Genomic DNA, 14,220 nt, shown 5'->3' on the forward strand with positions numbered 1-14,220 from the left:
CGGTATTCCGACGAATATCATTTAGGACTTTGATAAGCACGGTCTCGGTGCTGTGTTGTGGCCGAAATCCAGACTGAAATGAGTCAAAAAGATTGTTTTGGATCATAAAAGTCTGGATCTGTTCAAACACAACCCTTTCGATAATTTTCCCCAGGAATGTCAGATTTGATATTGGCCTGTAATTACTAATGGTTGAGGCATCCAGATTAGGTTTTTTTAGGAGAGGTTTTATTACTGCAGTTTTTAAAGTCTGAGGAAACTCTCCTGTTTGGAGGGAAGTATTTATAATCTGAAGTATGTCTGGGGCTATGCAATGAAAAACAGTTTTGAAAAAGTTTGAAGGAAGGATGTCAAGGCAGCATGTTGTGGGCTTTAGTTTCGACACAATTTCTGTTAAAGTGGCATAGTCCAAGAGGCTAAACTGTCTAAGATTGACGTGGGGGACATGTTGGGAGGCATTTAGTGTAACATTTGTTAATCCGGAGTTGCACACAGTCTGTCTAATCATTAGTACTTTGTGTGTAAAAAATGCTGCGAAATTATTACAGGACACCTCAGATGCCAATTCCTGAGGTATTGATGCTTGTGGGTTTGTCAGTTTGTCAACAACAGAAAATAGTGTGCGAGTATTGTTGGTGTTTCTACTAATGATCTCTGAAAAATATGATTGTCTAGCATTTTTCAGTTCCTGGTTGTATTTGCGAAGACTCTCTTTGTAGATATCATAAAAAACTAGGAGTTTGTTTTTTCGCCATCTGCGTTCTGCTCGTCTACAAACTTGCTTTTGTTTTATAGCTAGTATGGCATTTCTCCAGGGTGACCTCTTCTTTCTTGACAAGGTTTTTGTCTTAATCGGGGCAATAGTGTCCATTACAGTCATCACACCGGAACTGAAACTATTTACAAGTTCTTCCACTGGAGCTATTGTAGGGGTTAATAATGAGGCATAGGCCTGTGTGAATAACGCACATGTGTTATCACTTATGTAACGCTTCCTAATAAACTCTGTTTCCCTTTTCAGAGGATGGACAGGGGTGGTCATTTTAAACATAATGCAGTAGTGATCAGACAGAGCAACATCATTCACTGTGACCTCAGAGATGTTAAGACCTTTGGATATTATTAAGTCCAGTATGTGCCCTCTGTTATGTGTTGGAACTGTGACATGCTGAGATAAACCAAATGTATCCAAAATATTTAAAAGCTCTCTAGCACATCCTTCTTCAGGATTATCAACATGAATGTTAAAGTCACCCACTAAAACAACACAATCAAAGTCCATGCACACGGAAGACAGTATTTTGGTAAACTCATCAAAGAACATTGTGTTATACTTCGGTGGTCTGTAAATTGTTACCAAGGCAGCTCTGCAAGGGCTTTTTAGCTGAATGACAATATACTCAAAGGAATCAAACTGACCACATGAAATATTCGTGCATTGAAAACTGTCCCTGATCAGACTGGCAACCCCACCTCCTTTCTTATGGGTTCTTGGCGCACTAAAGAAATTGAAGTTTGCGGGGGTTGCCTCGATCAGAACTGTCGAACTCTTATCTTGATCTAACCAAGTTTCTGTTAGGAACAACATGTCAAGGTTATGTTTGCAGATAAAATCATTAATTAAGAAAGATTTGCCAGCTAAAGATCTAATATTTAGCAGAGCCAATTGGAGATGCCAGACTGGATTCACTGGTGAGCTTTGGGAATGACATACTATGGTTAACAGGTTGGCAGAATTTATTGAACGTTTTTTATTTCTCACCAGTCTAGCCCTTTTTTTGTAGCACATATTCAGCTATGGTATTCTTTCTATTGTCATACATATAGATTTCCATTATTATTTCTTGCTGTATATATTTTTATTTTATACTTTATTATTTTCATAAATACTAACTTTTTTTTCATGTACATTTATAGTGACAATGAAAGTAAAGTGAAATGAAAATGGAAGGGTGGAAAGAGGACCGACACCCCATGGAAGTGTGGTCTGTGTGATGTAGCCCTGTGTCTAAGTCCAGGACGAAACTGCTTTTCGGAGTGGCATGCCTAAAAAAAATTAAACTTGTTTATTGTAAATATTTTTGAAAATACTTTTTTTTCCAATGTTATATATATATTTTTTCCCCACAATCAGTCTTCTCAATTTGTGTATATAAATGTGTGTTCAAGAAGCTTGATTGTGTGTACATAGTTTTCATCAGGTGATGGGCCGCAATACCTAAACTCATAAAGAGATGGCCTCTAAATACTTTTTGTGTTAGGTGGTATATATTTTTTCACTGTTCTTCACTGTTTGGTCTGCTGTATATAACCTGTTTTGACTAGAGCATGTATAAAGGCAAAAACCGCCTATGGCTATACCTGTTGTTTATGTTGAATTGGCAAATAAAAGACTATTTATTCTAAATTTTTTTGGTTGAATGTTCATCCTAACATGTTGAATAAATATTACAAAGTTTCAAAACGGTTCGTTACGCATGTTTGGTTGTCAATTGGACATCAATATTAAAAATTTTGACAAAACGATTTTGGAATTTTTGGTCTTTTTGGGCCCAAAATGATGATTTATAATTGGTCAGTGAAGGAAACAACCATTTGGACATGAAGTTCAAGGTGTCACAAAAAAAGGGGCCAAACCAGGCCATTGTAAACAATCCTTTCTTTGAAATATAAAGGCAACTTCAAAGGCATGCAAAATCAGACAAAATAGGCCCAGACCTTAAAGGGTTAATGGTGGTTCATTTGGTCTTACGACAGTCATATGATGCCGCTGTCAAATAGTGTTACCGGTTAATATCTATGGTGTAAATATCCCATAATACACTGAGGACAGCTGCGGCTTATAGTCCAGTGCGGCTTATCTATGAAAAATTGCATTTTAGTGGGTGGTGGCTTATAGTCAGGTGCGCCTTATAGTGCGAAAATTGTGGTATGTATTTTGTTAGCAACTCACCCGTATTGTGGTTATAGTTATTAAATTTACTACCCCTTTCCCAAAAATTTATATTTTACTGTATGTATGTTGTGAATCTATATACGATACGGTAATACTTGTTGTGACACAAACTTCCAGTTCTTGTTCTGTATTATTGTTTTAAACGGACTGTGCAGTCATTTTAAGGATTTGTTTCTAAAAACACAAAGTCAAGGTAAGTGCACAGTTTGAGAACTATTTACTTGCTGCGTTAGCGCATTAAAGTATTTTTCAACTCCTCAGCAACAGGATAGTTTTTGGCAGGCCTAAACAGGGTATCCAATGTTGACAGCAAGAACCTGGCTTTCTGCCACACCCCTCCTGCTATTTAAGGAAAAAGCGGCGTCAGCGGCTATCTGTCACAATTGCAACTTCTTCATTTACATCGGCCGCTTTCACACAAGTATTGTTTGGTCCTTTTTAAATTGAAAAGAGTTCTTTTTCTCAGCTTTGTTTTGTAAATGTGAAAGCGCATCCATCCAAAAGGGATGAATTCTGCGGCAGGATGGTGATCCATCGCATACTTCAATCTCTACCTCAAAGTTCCTCATGGCAAAGAAGGTCAAGATCCTCCAGGACTGGCCAGCTCAGTCACCAGACTTGAACATCATTGAGCATGTCTGGGGTAGGTTGAAAGAGGAAGCATGGAAGACAAAACCCAAGAATGTTGATGAACTCTGGGAGGCATGCAAGACTGCTTTCTTTAATGTTCCTGATGACTTCATGAATAAATATTATGAATCCTTGCCGAAGCCCATGGAAGTCATACAAAATATTAAATTTGGATCTCACAGCACCACTACTTAATTCGCTTCTGTTATGTAACACATTTTTGTATTTGAAGTTTTTGTTGAAATTTTTTGTTCAATTTTTACACTACTTTCTGTAGGCGACAAAACTTTTGTCTTGCCAAAATTTGACCTTTATGTCTTCATTAAATGACGAATCTTTTTTCAGTGAAACAAATATATTTTTGTACATTCAACATCATTTGGGAGGGTCTTAGCTTTCATATGAGACATTTCTGAAACCAATTAAATAATTAAAAGTCAGGTTATTAGCAATTGTTTCTACAAAATGGATAAGCGACAAGACTTTTGTCAGGGACTGTATTTGCATGATAAAAAAATGACTTCACTTATATAGGTATCTTAGATTGTCTTCCCATATGTTGTAGGAATAGAATCGACCCTTCCATTATTAAGTGAATTATTTTCATTGTGTTCAGACATGCATTTACCCTTTTTCACATGTTCAATGTGCCGGTCCATTTTTTACCCCTTAAACGCACGTTTGATTGGCTGATGACTTGACCCATACACACGCACACAGCCCTGACACAGACAACATGTCGTCGACAACGTGCTGCCTCCTCCGTCCCCTTCGAAGAGGAGGGATATTATATTTTCTTTCCGGCCAGCAGCAGCCACTGTAAATAATGTAAAAAGACGTCAATCTTGTGGATGTGGGGAACGCGCCACTAATTGTTCTACAGAAAATCCGACCTGCATCAGTTAGCATAACATTAATCTGTGTGAATTTCTCGAACTCGAGGAGGAAGCTGCTTTGAGAGAAATATCCTCCTGGATGTTTTCTTCTGTTAACGTTAATCAAACTGTAAGAAATGTAGTGAACCAAGGTTTATCCCCTTCTCCCCAGTTTTTATTTTTATTTTATTTATGTGATCTTAAAGCAGCCCAAGGGAGCTTTCATTTTTTGTTGAGTTTGGCTACGCTTGTGGACAAAAACAAAATGTTTTTACCTGAAGGAAGGCTCCATTTCTTTTTATCTTTATTATTCCCTGACCAATAAGTTTTTTTTGGTCATATTTAATGTATTTAGACAATTTTAATTGGTATTAAGACAATGTTTGTATTTTTTTTTTTTTGCATTCCAGGATAGTTGAGATGATTAACAAGTTTTGTGTACGTAAAATAATTTGTGTTCAAATATTGCAATTTAAATTTACTAATCAGACCCCCGTTCACCCAATCTGTTTGGTTTTATTAATGTCCCGTCCCCAGCAAAAGGTGTACATGTAGGTTATATCCTCCCTACCAATATTGAGACCAAACCCAGGGGCGTTGGCAGGGATTTTGGTCCCCACGAAAAGTATCACTTTGGGGAGCACCACCAGTGCCGGGGGGGACACACACACATTTAGCGTCTCGACTACGTAATTTCCTGCATTCTGGTGAATCTTTACACACTAATTTGTGCATTTTCTGCATTTAATGTGAAAATTAGGGCTGTCAAAATGATCGCGTTAACGGGCAGTAATTAATTTTTAAAATTAGTCACGTTAAAATATTTGACGCAATTAACGCACATGCCCCGCTCAAACAGTAAAATGACAGCACAGTGTCATGTCCACATGTTACTTGTGTTTTTTGGTGTTTTGTCGCCCTCTGCTGGCGCTTGGGTAGGACTGATTTTATGGGTTTCAGCACCATGAGCATTGTGTAATTATTGATATCAACAATGGCGAGCTAGTAGTTTATTTTTTGATTGAAAACTTTTGCAAATTTTATTAAACCGAAAACATTAAGAGGGGTTTTAATATAAAATTTCTATAACTTGTTCTAACATTTATCTTTTCAGAACTACAAGTCTTTCTATCCATGGATCGCTTTAACAGAATGTTAATGTTAATGCCATCTTGTTGATTTATTGTTATAATAAACAAATACAGTACTTATGTACAGTATGTTGAATGTATATATCCGTCTTGTGTCTTATTTTTCCATTGCAACAATAATTTAGAGAAAAATATGGCATATTTTATAGATGGTTTGAATTGCGATGAATTACGATTAATTAATTTTTAAGCTGTGATTAACTCGATTAAAAATTTTGAAAATAATGAAAATATATTTACGTAAACATACAGCGTATAGAGCAATAATGAATAGACTGTTATTATCTGTAAGAAATGTACTGAAGGCCATCTTTTACAATCCTAAATATATTTTTATTAGAAATATTCCCAAAGCCAATACCATAATGAATAAATGTTTTGTTTTAACTTAACTATACTACAGAATACATTACAGCATACAGTATACAACTGTTTTAGTATGAAAAGCTTGCTCAGGGTTTGCCTGCTGTACTGATTAAATGTAAGCTAAAAGTGGAGCAAACACTAGCTAGCAAACAATTACAGTATTTCATTATAGAGTAGGCTTAGCCCCATCTGTAAACTCGCAATCTCCACTATAGGCTACAGCTCCGAAGCGAGGTCCCTTGTTAACAAACTAAATTCAATTGATGACAAACTAAATTCAATAAATTCTTGACAAACTGGATTCAAGCCGATTTAAAAAAAGAAAATTTCCACACCAACTTTCAACATCTGTTGGATACCAAAAAATGCCGTCATTATTTGGAATTTATGTTTTTGCATAGGTGAATGTGAATTGAGTCCGGGAAAAACCCGTATTTCTTACGGAGTGAGCTGGGACCTCGCTTCAGAGCTTTGTAATAGACATCGCGAGGTTCCAGATGGTGCTGGAGTGGGCTAAGATAACAGGTTAATTTTCAGCACTACACTGACACAAGACACCAACCTTCTTTTGTGAAGTACTTTGTCACATCCTGTTGGCCTTTTCTACCCCTGTCCTGTTTTGTTTTCTTTTTTCCCTCTTTTAATAACCCGATTTTTGTTTTGAAAACATTTCTGCAGTAGCGCGCACTCTGACTCATTGACTGCTGTAAATGCGCACCGCTGCTCCCGGTCTGATCGAAGGAAGGGTGGACCAAACCATTTAATGAAAATACGGGAGTTGGGGGGGTGACAATACATATGCTCTCTGGGTGTACTTTTTGCCAAAAACAAAACAAGAAAAAGAAACCTTTCGTTTTTTTCCTATTAAAATTACTAGTATAATGAATAATATTTCAATTTGCAAACGATTACCTAATTTTCTAATGTTCTTTGTGGGCCCCATCAGAATCAATCTCACTTTTCACCGCTATACGGCGCCCCTGTCCAAACCTACAGTCCCTGACAAAAGTCTTGCTGCTTATCCATTTTGTAGAAACAATTGCTAATAACCTGACTTTTAATTATTCAATTGGTTTCAGAAATGGCTTATATGAAAGCTGAGACCCTCCCAAATTATGTTGAATGTACAAAAATATATTTGTTTCACTGAAAAAAGATTTAACATTTAATGAAGACATAAAGGTCAAATTTTTGCAAGACAAAAGTTTTGTCGCCTACAGAAAGCAGTGTAAAAATTAAAGATGCACCGATACCGATACTAGTATCGGCAAGGGGCGCCGATCTGGCCCGAAATGGTGGTATCGGTATCGGCGAGTACCAACAAAGACGGCGCCGATACCATTTACCGGTCCATTATTATAACATTTGACCACAGCCTTTTTCTCCTCCTGGCGCTCACTACACTCTGTCTCTGTGTTGTGTGATGACACGTGAACACCAAGCAGCTATCGCTATTGGGCTGCTCCAGACCAATGAGAGCGGGCCAATAGCCACTCCTGACCAATCAAAAGGGGGCTTTTTCATATGGACGAAAAACAAACCAGGAAATATGGCGGCGCCGCGGCGGTCGGGAAATATTTCCAAATAGAAATCCCGTCGATTAAAATCAATGGCTGCATGCAAGATTTGCGGCCTGAAAATTTGGAGATGTGGAGTTAAATCGGCCAGTTTCAATACCTCGAACTTGATAAAACATTTGAAGACGAAACGTGAACGAACACAACGAGCTTGAGCCTGCAAGAGCAGGACTGCTATCCAGAGGAAGAAGGCCGCTGGACCGGAGCAACCATCTCTGGTCAGTTCACTTCGTCTACTTTACTTTTATTGTCTTTTACTGAAAGAAATGCCGCAGTAATTTGGGAAGTGTTTCCAAAGTATTGTCGCCACCTTTCAGAAATAGAAATAAGGGACTCCCACCTCCCGAAAAAAAGGAGAGACGGGATGCTGTGGTCAATTATTATTACTTATAATTGTTAGCGTCCGCAAATGCGGAAACAAGGTTGAACCTCGAAGCAGACAACAAGCGGGTGATACATAAAAGGGTTTAATGATTGCAAACAAAAAATAACACGCGATCGCGGGACAGTAGAAATAACAAAAGGAGTCCGTGATAGCAGGTCGACGGACAAACTAAGACGATAGGCAGCGGTTACAAACGAGAGCAGCACACTAACAGAAAAACCCAATGCAGGGGCATAACAAGCAAATGTAGCGAGATTATTGTGCCAGATGTCAAATAGCGATCAGCAAGGCAAATATCTCGGCAGCCTTCTTTGAGATCACCCGTGCTTAAATGCTGCGTTGACGAGCCTGCATTGGATTCAAGTGCCACGCCCCCACGCCCAGCAACAAAACACAATCTAACCAGCAGCAGAATGTGACAATAATTTCATGAAAGTTGCACTGTTTGGACTTTGAGAGGTTTAAAAAAGTTTATTCAGTTCATTCAGAGTTTATTATTATGAATTTATTTTTACTTTCTTACTGTTGGGCTAGTATTATACATGTTTTATTAATTTCACAAATTTAGCACTATTTTGGCCTTTGAGAGCGGAAGGTTTATACAACTATTGTCTACTAGGGGGCGGCACGGTGGCTGAGTGGTTAGCACGTCTGCCTCACAGTTCTGAGATCAAGGGTTCAATCCCGGGCTTCGGCCTTCCTGTGTGGAGTTTGCATGTTCTCCCCGTGCCTGCGTGGGTTTCCTCCGGGAACTCCGGTTTCCTCCCACATCCCAAAAACATGCATGGTAGGCTGATTGAACACTCTAAATTGCCCGTAGGTATGAGTGTGTGCGTGAATGGTTGTATGTCTCCTTGTGCCCTGCAATTGGCTGGCAACCAGTTCAGGGTGTCCCCTGCCTACTGCCCCGAGTTAGCTGGGTTAGGCTCCAGCACCTCCGCGACCCTCGTGAGGAAAAGCGGCATGGAAAATGAATGAATGAATGAATGTCTACTAGGGTTTAGTGTACTTTTTCCTATTTTGCAAAGGTAAGCAACAGCCTGACAAAGCCTTGATAGCAATGATTTCACATCCAATTATGTAGCTCTTTGGGAAAAAAAAAAAAAATATATATATATATGTATATATATATATAATCGGGGTGGTATCGGTATGGTATCGGCCGATACTGCACAGCCAGGTATCGGTATCGGGGCCAAAAAATGGTATCGGTGCAACACTAGTAAAAATTGAACAAAAAATGTACTTCAAATACAAAAATATGTTAGATACCATAAGCGAATTAAGTAGTGGTGCTGTGACATCCAAATTTAATATTTTTTATGACTTCCATGGGCTCAAGGACTGCATCCATGCCGTTCGGCAAGGATTCATACAATTTATTGATGAAGTCATCAGGAACATCAAAGAAAGCAGTCTTGCATGCCTCCCAGAGTTCATCAACATTCTTTCGTCTTCCATGCTCATGCTCAATGATGTTCATGTCTGGTGACTGGACTGGCCAGTCCTGGAGGATCTTGATCTTCTTTGCCCTGAGGAACTTTGAGGTAGAGATTACAGTATGCGATGGAGCACCATCCTGCTGCAGAATGTGTCCCTTTTTATGGTTAGGAATGTAAGGCAGCTAAGATTTGTTGATATTTCAGACTATTTATGTTGCCTTCCACCCTGCAGATCTCTCGCACACCCCCATACTGGATGTAACCCCAGACCATGATTTTGCCACCACCAAACTTCACTGTTTTCTGAGTGAATCTCAGATCCATGCGGGCTCCAGTAGGTCTCCTGCAATATTTGCGGTGACTGTGGTGTAATTCAATGGAAAAATCCACCTTTTGCCACTTTTCCAGCATCCATCCTTTTGACAGGCTGTGGGCCCTGGCAAATGCCACACGCTTTTTTAATTGTCTGTACCCTGAGATATAAATAGTCTGAAAAATCAACAAATCTTAGCTGTCTCTTACATTCCTAACCATTAAAAGGGACAAATTCTGCAGCAGGATGGTGCTCCATCGCATACTTCAATCTATACCTCAAAGTTCCTCAAGGCAAAGAAGATCAAGATCCTCCAGGACTGGCCAGCACAGTCACTAGACATGAACATCAATTAGCATGTCTGGGGTAGGATGAAAGAGGAAGCATGGGCGACGAAACCCTGAACTCTGGGAGGCATGCAAGACTCTGCTTTCTTTGATGTTCCTGATGACTTCATCAATAAATTGTATGAATCCTTGCTGATCTGCATGGATGCAGTCCTTCAAGCCCATGGAAATCATACAAAACATTAAATTTAGATCTCACAGTACCAATACTTAATTCGCTTATGTTATGTAACATATTTTTGTTTTTGAAGTACATTTTTTGTTAAATTTTCACACTACTTTCTGTAGGCGACAAAACTTTTGTCTTGCCAAAATTTGACCTTTATGTCTTCATTAAATGATAAATCTTTTTTTCAGTGAAACAAATATATTTTTGTACATTCAACATCATTTGGGAGGGTCTTAGCTTTCATATGAGCCATTTCTGAAACCAATTGAATAATTAAAAGTCAGGTTATCAGCAATTGTTTCTACAGAATGGATAAGCGACAAGACTTTTGTCAGGGACTGTACACCCCTGCTAAAACCAGCCTTATTTTTAACAGCCTTGTTAACAACCATATTTTTTGGAGGCCCCAATCAAATAATGTATTAGTTTTGATTTTGATTGCAGAGTCCCTTTAAACCTTTTATAACGATATTGTTGTTTGTCTATTCATGACATACATGAGAGCAATAAAGACAAACGCATACAGGGTTGATTACTTTTAATCAATTCAGCTAGCTACAAAATGTCCACCACTTTACACACTGACAAGATACAGAGAGGGAATCTTTTAATATAACATGCGTTGAGGACATCAATCTCACAGTTGAATCTATTGTCATTCAGGTTTGGGGGATTCATCAACTTACTCTAACTAAGGGGACATTTTGGAGATTTGGTATGCATAGCTCTAAAGTACAGAAGCAACAAAAACCCTTTGTGTTTTCTTTTTTTTTTGTTTCTGTGTATAGTTGTCGTCAACATTGTCATTTTTTATTTTTTTATATACCAATAACAAACCACACGGGGAGAATAAACTTACAGGTACAGTCTTCTTATAAAAGTAAGGTCTCTCAGAAATATGCGTCTTTGCTTTACATTGCAAACGTTTATTTTATTTTCAGAGCATCCAAAACCTATGTTACAGTACACAACCAGTCCTCCTCTTTCAGCACTTAATCAACATCCTCATTACAGAACTGCATAATCGTTTAGAAAACAGGTCTTTTTTTTTTCTTTTTTTTTTTGCAATACAACCACAAATCTTCATATGTCGTCATCTTCATTTCACTTTTTTGATCCCTTTGCATTATTTTACAACAAGATGGTCACAGTCGGTAAATATATCAAGACAGAAAGAGTGGCACTATTGCAAACTTGCAGGGAAGAATGGAACGATCAACAGTGTCCTAATACTGAGCATGCGTTTTGTCAAGTCGCTACTGCCGTGTTATCCTTTTTTATAGATATTTTTTTCAGACAGGTTTTATTTAGAAGACTAAAATCTACCATTTGTCATGCAGAGGACGCACAATTCACATCACTTGGAATGCAAATGCCTAATACAGCTACAGAGAATCTAGTTGCACATTGTCTAAACAGTAAACTCAGTATGATTGCAATGGAGGGAAATGACCCAGCGACTGCCTTTTATGATTGTAAGTACTGTTTGCAATCGTATTCAACTCAGCGAATCCTGACTTGCCATCGGTTTTCTCCCATTTGCTGTGACGAAACACATAAAATAAAGAGCGTGACAGTAGCCTACGTGAAACCGTTACTACGACAATACTGAGATACTCAAAAAGGAAGAATTCAAACAAATAGCTTGTATCGCATTCCTGTTATATACTTGCCATCCATAGCAGTATACTTCAATATATATATGTGTATATATATTATATGTGATATAGAATAATATATGATATACATATATATATATTCAGATCAAGAGAATAAAAACTTCACAGGTGAGCCAGAGCGCCATTAACTCAGCACTATATACAACCTTTGGAAAGAATGATGTACGGAGTATAAGAAATCATCATTTTACGAGGACAATCATCTTGAAAAAGCTCGACAAACAACACACAGAACGACATTTACAATGGGGAGGAGGGGGTGATATGTGCATGTGTGCAAACCTAGAAGGTCAATATCATGATGAAAGCATGTCGGCGTGACGTGCGGCGCCGTACACCGGGACGGGTTGTGCTCGCCAGGGGGCGGGGGCGTTTAGCCACTGCCCAACATCTTTGTGGCCCTCTGGTTGGCCTCGTCAATCCTGGTCTTGTTGGAATCAGCCTGGGTGCGTGAAAAGAACAAAGAGAGGGTTCGTGTTGGGTTAGCACTTCCAGTGCGTGACAAATAGGTGTGTGATTATATCTCGATATGGTTTTAAAAGGTGTCACAGTTACATAAAAGAATTGAAATTTTCCACTACAAAAGTGTCCCTGTTAAAAAAGAGACTGCTTAAAAGAATGTTGGAATAATTGTGTTGCTGTTAAGCAGTGCTGTTTTTGAAAATATTTCATCAACGAATAATTTTTTTCATGATGACATGATGACGACGAGCTAAAAACGTGTCTTGGCAGACTAAAACATAATGAAAAGGATGCCAGTTTTTGTCTGTCGAATAGTTTCCGTCACAAGTTCACAATGTGTGACATTTTCTTAACTTAGAGTCATGTGAAAAAAGTAGGACACCCCATTAAATATACAGTTTTTTACTAAGAAATGTTCACATATCAGTGTCTGATCTTGTTTTTCTTTATCTCTGGTGAAGGAATCTGACCTTCTAGCCAGATTGCTGGAATCACGGCCGCCGGACCCGCTCTGGCGCAGATCCAACGACCCGGGCCAGCGAAAATCCCTCAACCCAGCCAAAAGGCCAAACTCTGCGCGTTCACCTTAATCTCAACCCCTTGTACTAACTCCATTTTAAAAGCTGGAAAAAGGCTTCGGAGCACAAGTTAACAATTTATTCAGGTCGACAGTGATCAAACGGCAAGGCGAAACAGAAAATATATTCAGCAAGCAAGGTCACCCTATCACACATCAACAAAAGGTTCCCGAGAAAAATAACGATTAGTTAAACATTGTCTTTTGAAGGCTCTCACGGGGCGGGTTTGATGTCTGAGAGGTGCCGAACTAACAGACTTAGTTCTTCTTGTTCTCAGGTGTTGCTTTTGTAGGTCTTGGCCCCACTGAAGACATGACGACTGTGTCTTTTCCTTTGCTTATCAGGCAAGGGCTGATATGGAATGTACTGATGACTCAGCGCTGGCCTCCTACTTTGTGAAGAATTCGTCTATGTATTATACGTTATATTATTATTCTTTTTTATGATAATAAACTATGGTTAAATGTGTTGTTGTTGTTTTTTAATATTTAGTACATTAGAATAATTCAAACAGTTAGAGGGTGCCTACAAGAAAACGTACTATCTCCTTCACTGGGAAAGAAAGTGATTTAATTGCTGGTAAACAACAAAAATAACATTGTTATACTCATTAAACCAAATATATGAACACAAATGCATATTCTAACTGAGGAAAACGTTATTACACCCTACCACCTAATAGCTAGTGTTACCCTCTTTGGCTGAAATAACTTTCTGTAATTTCCCAAATATAACGCGCCCTTTTTTCCCCCCAAAATCATCTTGTAAAATCATGGTGTGCATTATAAACGGGTACATGGATGTAGACAGAAATATATATGTATTACATATATATATATATATATATAGACCAATTTTTTTTTTTATTGACGCGGCCACGTTGTGTTGAAGAAACGTATGCGGCGACGCGTTGCCGACCATTACGGTACGTGACGTCACCATTTTGTTTCGGTGATACTTCACTCTAATCGGCCCAATCTGTGTTAAATTCTGCTTTTTTCACTTTTCATAAAGCACAGAATTTAGTTTCTTGAACTCATTTGAGTCAACGTTTATTGCAGCTCCGCAACTCGGACCATAACAAACGTTACAACAGACTTTCTGTACGTGTCCAAAAACTATATCTGTCCCTCGGGAAACTCAAACCCAAATAACAATAGTTCCTATTGTTACTTTCGTGTTCACGGTGATGAGCTCTCACGGATTTCCGACTTACGTTCTCACTTTCATTTTACCGTATCAATCCATGGAAGAAACATTTATTCATCATGATGAAACGAGCAAGTTATA

The 14,220-nt window shown here is 38.5% G+C and overlaps 1 protein-coding gene across 3 annotated transcripts in view; it reads right to left on the reverse strand.

Moving 5' to 3' along the window:
- Nucleotides 1-10,735: 10,735 nt before the first annotated feature.
- Nucleotides 10,736-14,220, reverse strand: part of snap25a (synaptosome associated protein 25a) — a 99,583-nt gene continuing 96,098 nt past the window's right edge. For all 3 annotated transcript variants that reach the window (XM_057822312.1, XM_057822310.1, XM_057822311.1), the window contains one exon: nucleotides 10,736-12,332. In XM_057822312.1, coding sequence (XP_057678295.1) covers nucleotides 12,264-12,332 — 69 coding nt within the window. In that variant the 3' untranslated portion in view covers nucleotides 10,736-12,263. The remainder of the gene's footprint in view (nucleotides 12,333-14,220) is intronic.

This window comes from Corythoichthys intestinalis, chromosome 19 (assembly GCF_030265065.1).
Source record: "Corythoichthys intestinalis isolate RoL2023-P3 chromosome 19, ASM3026506v1, whole genome shotgun sequence".
Lineage (NCBI taxonomy): Eukaryota > Metazoa > Chordata > Actinopteri > Syngnathiformes > Syngnathidae > Corythoichthys > Corythoichthys intestinalis.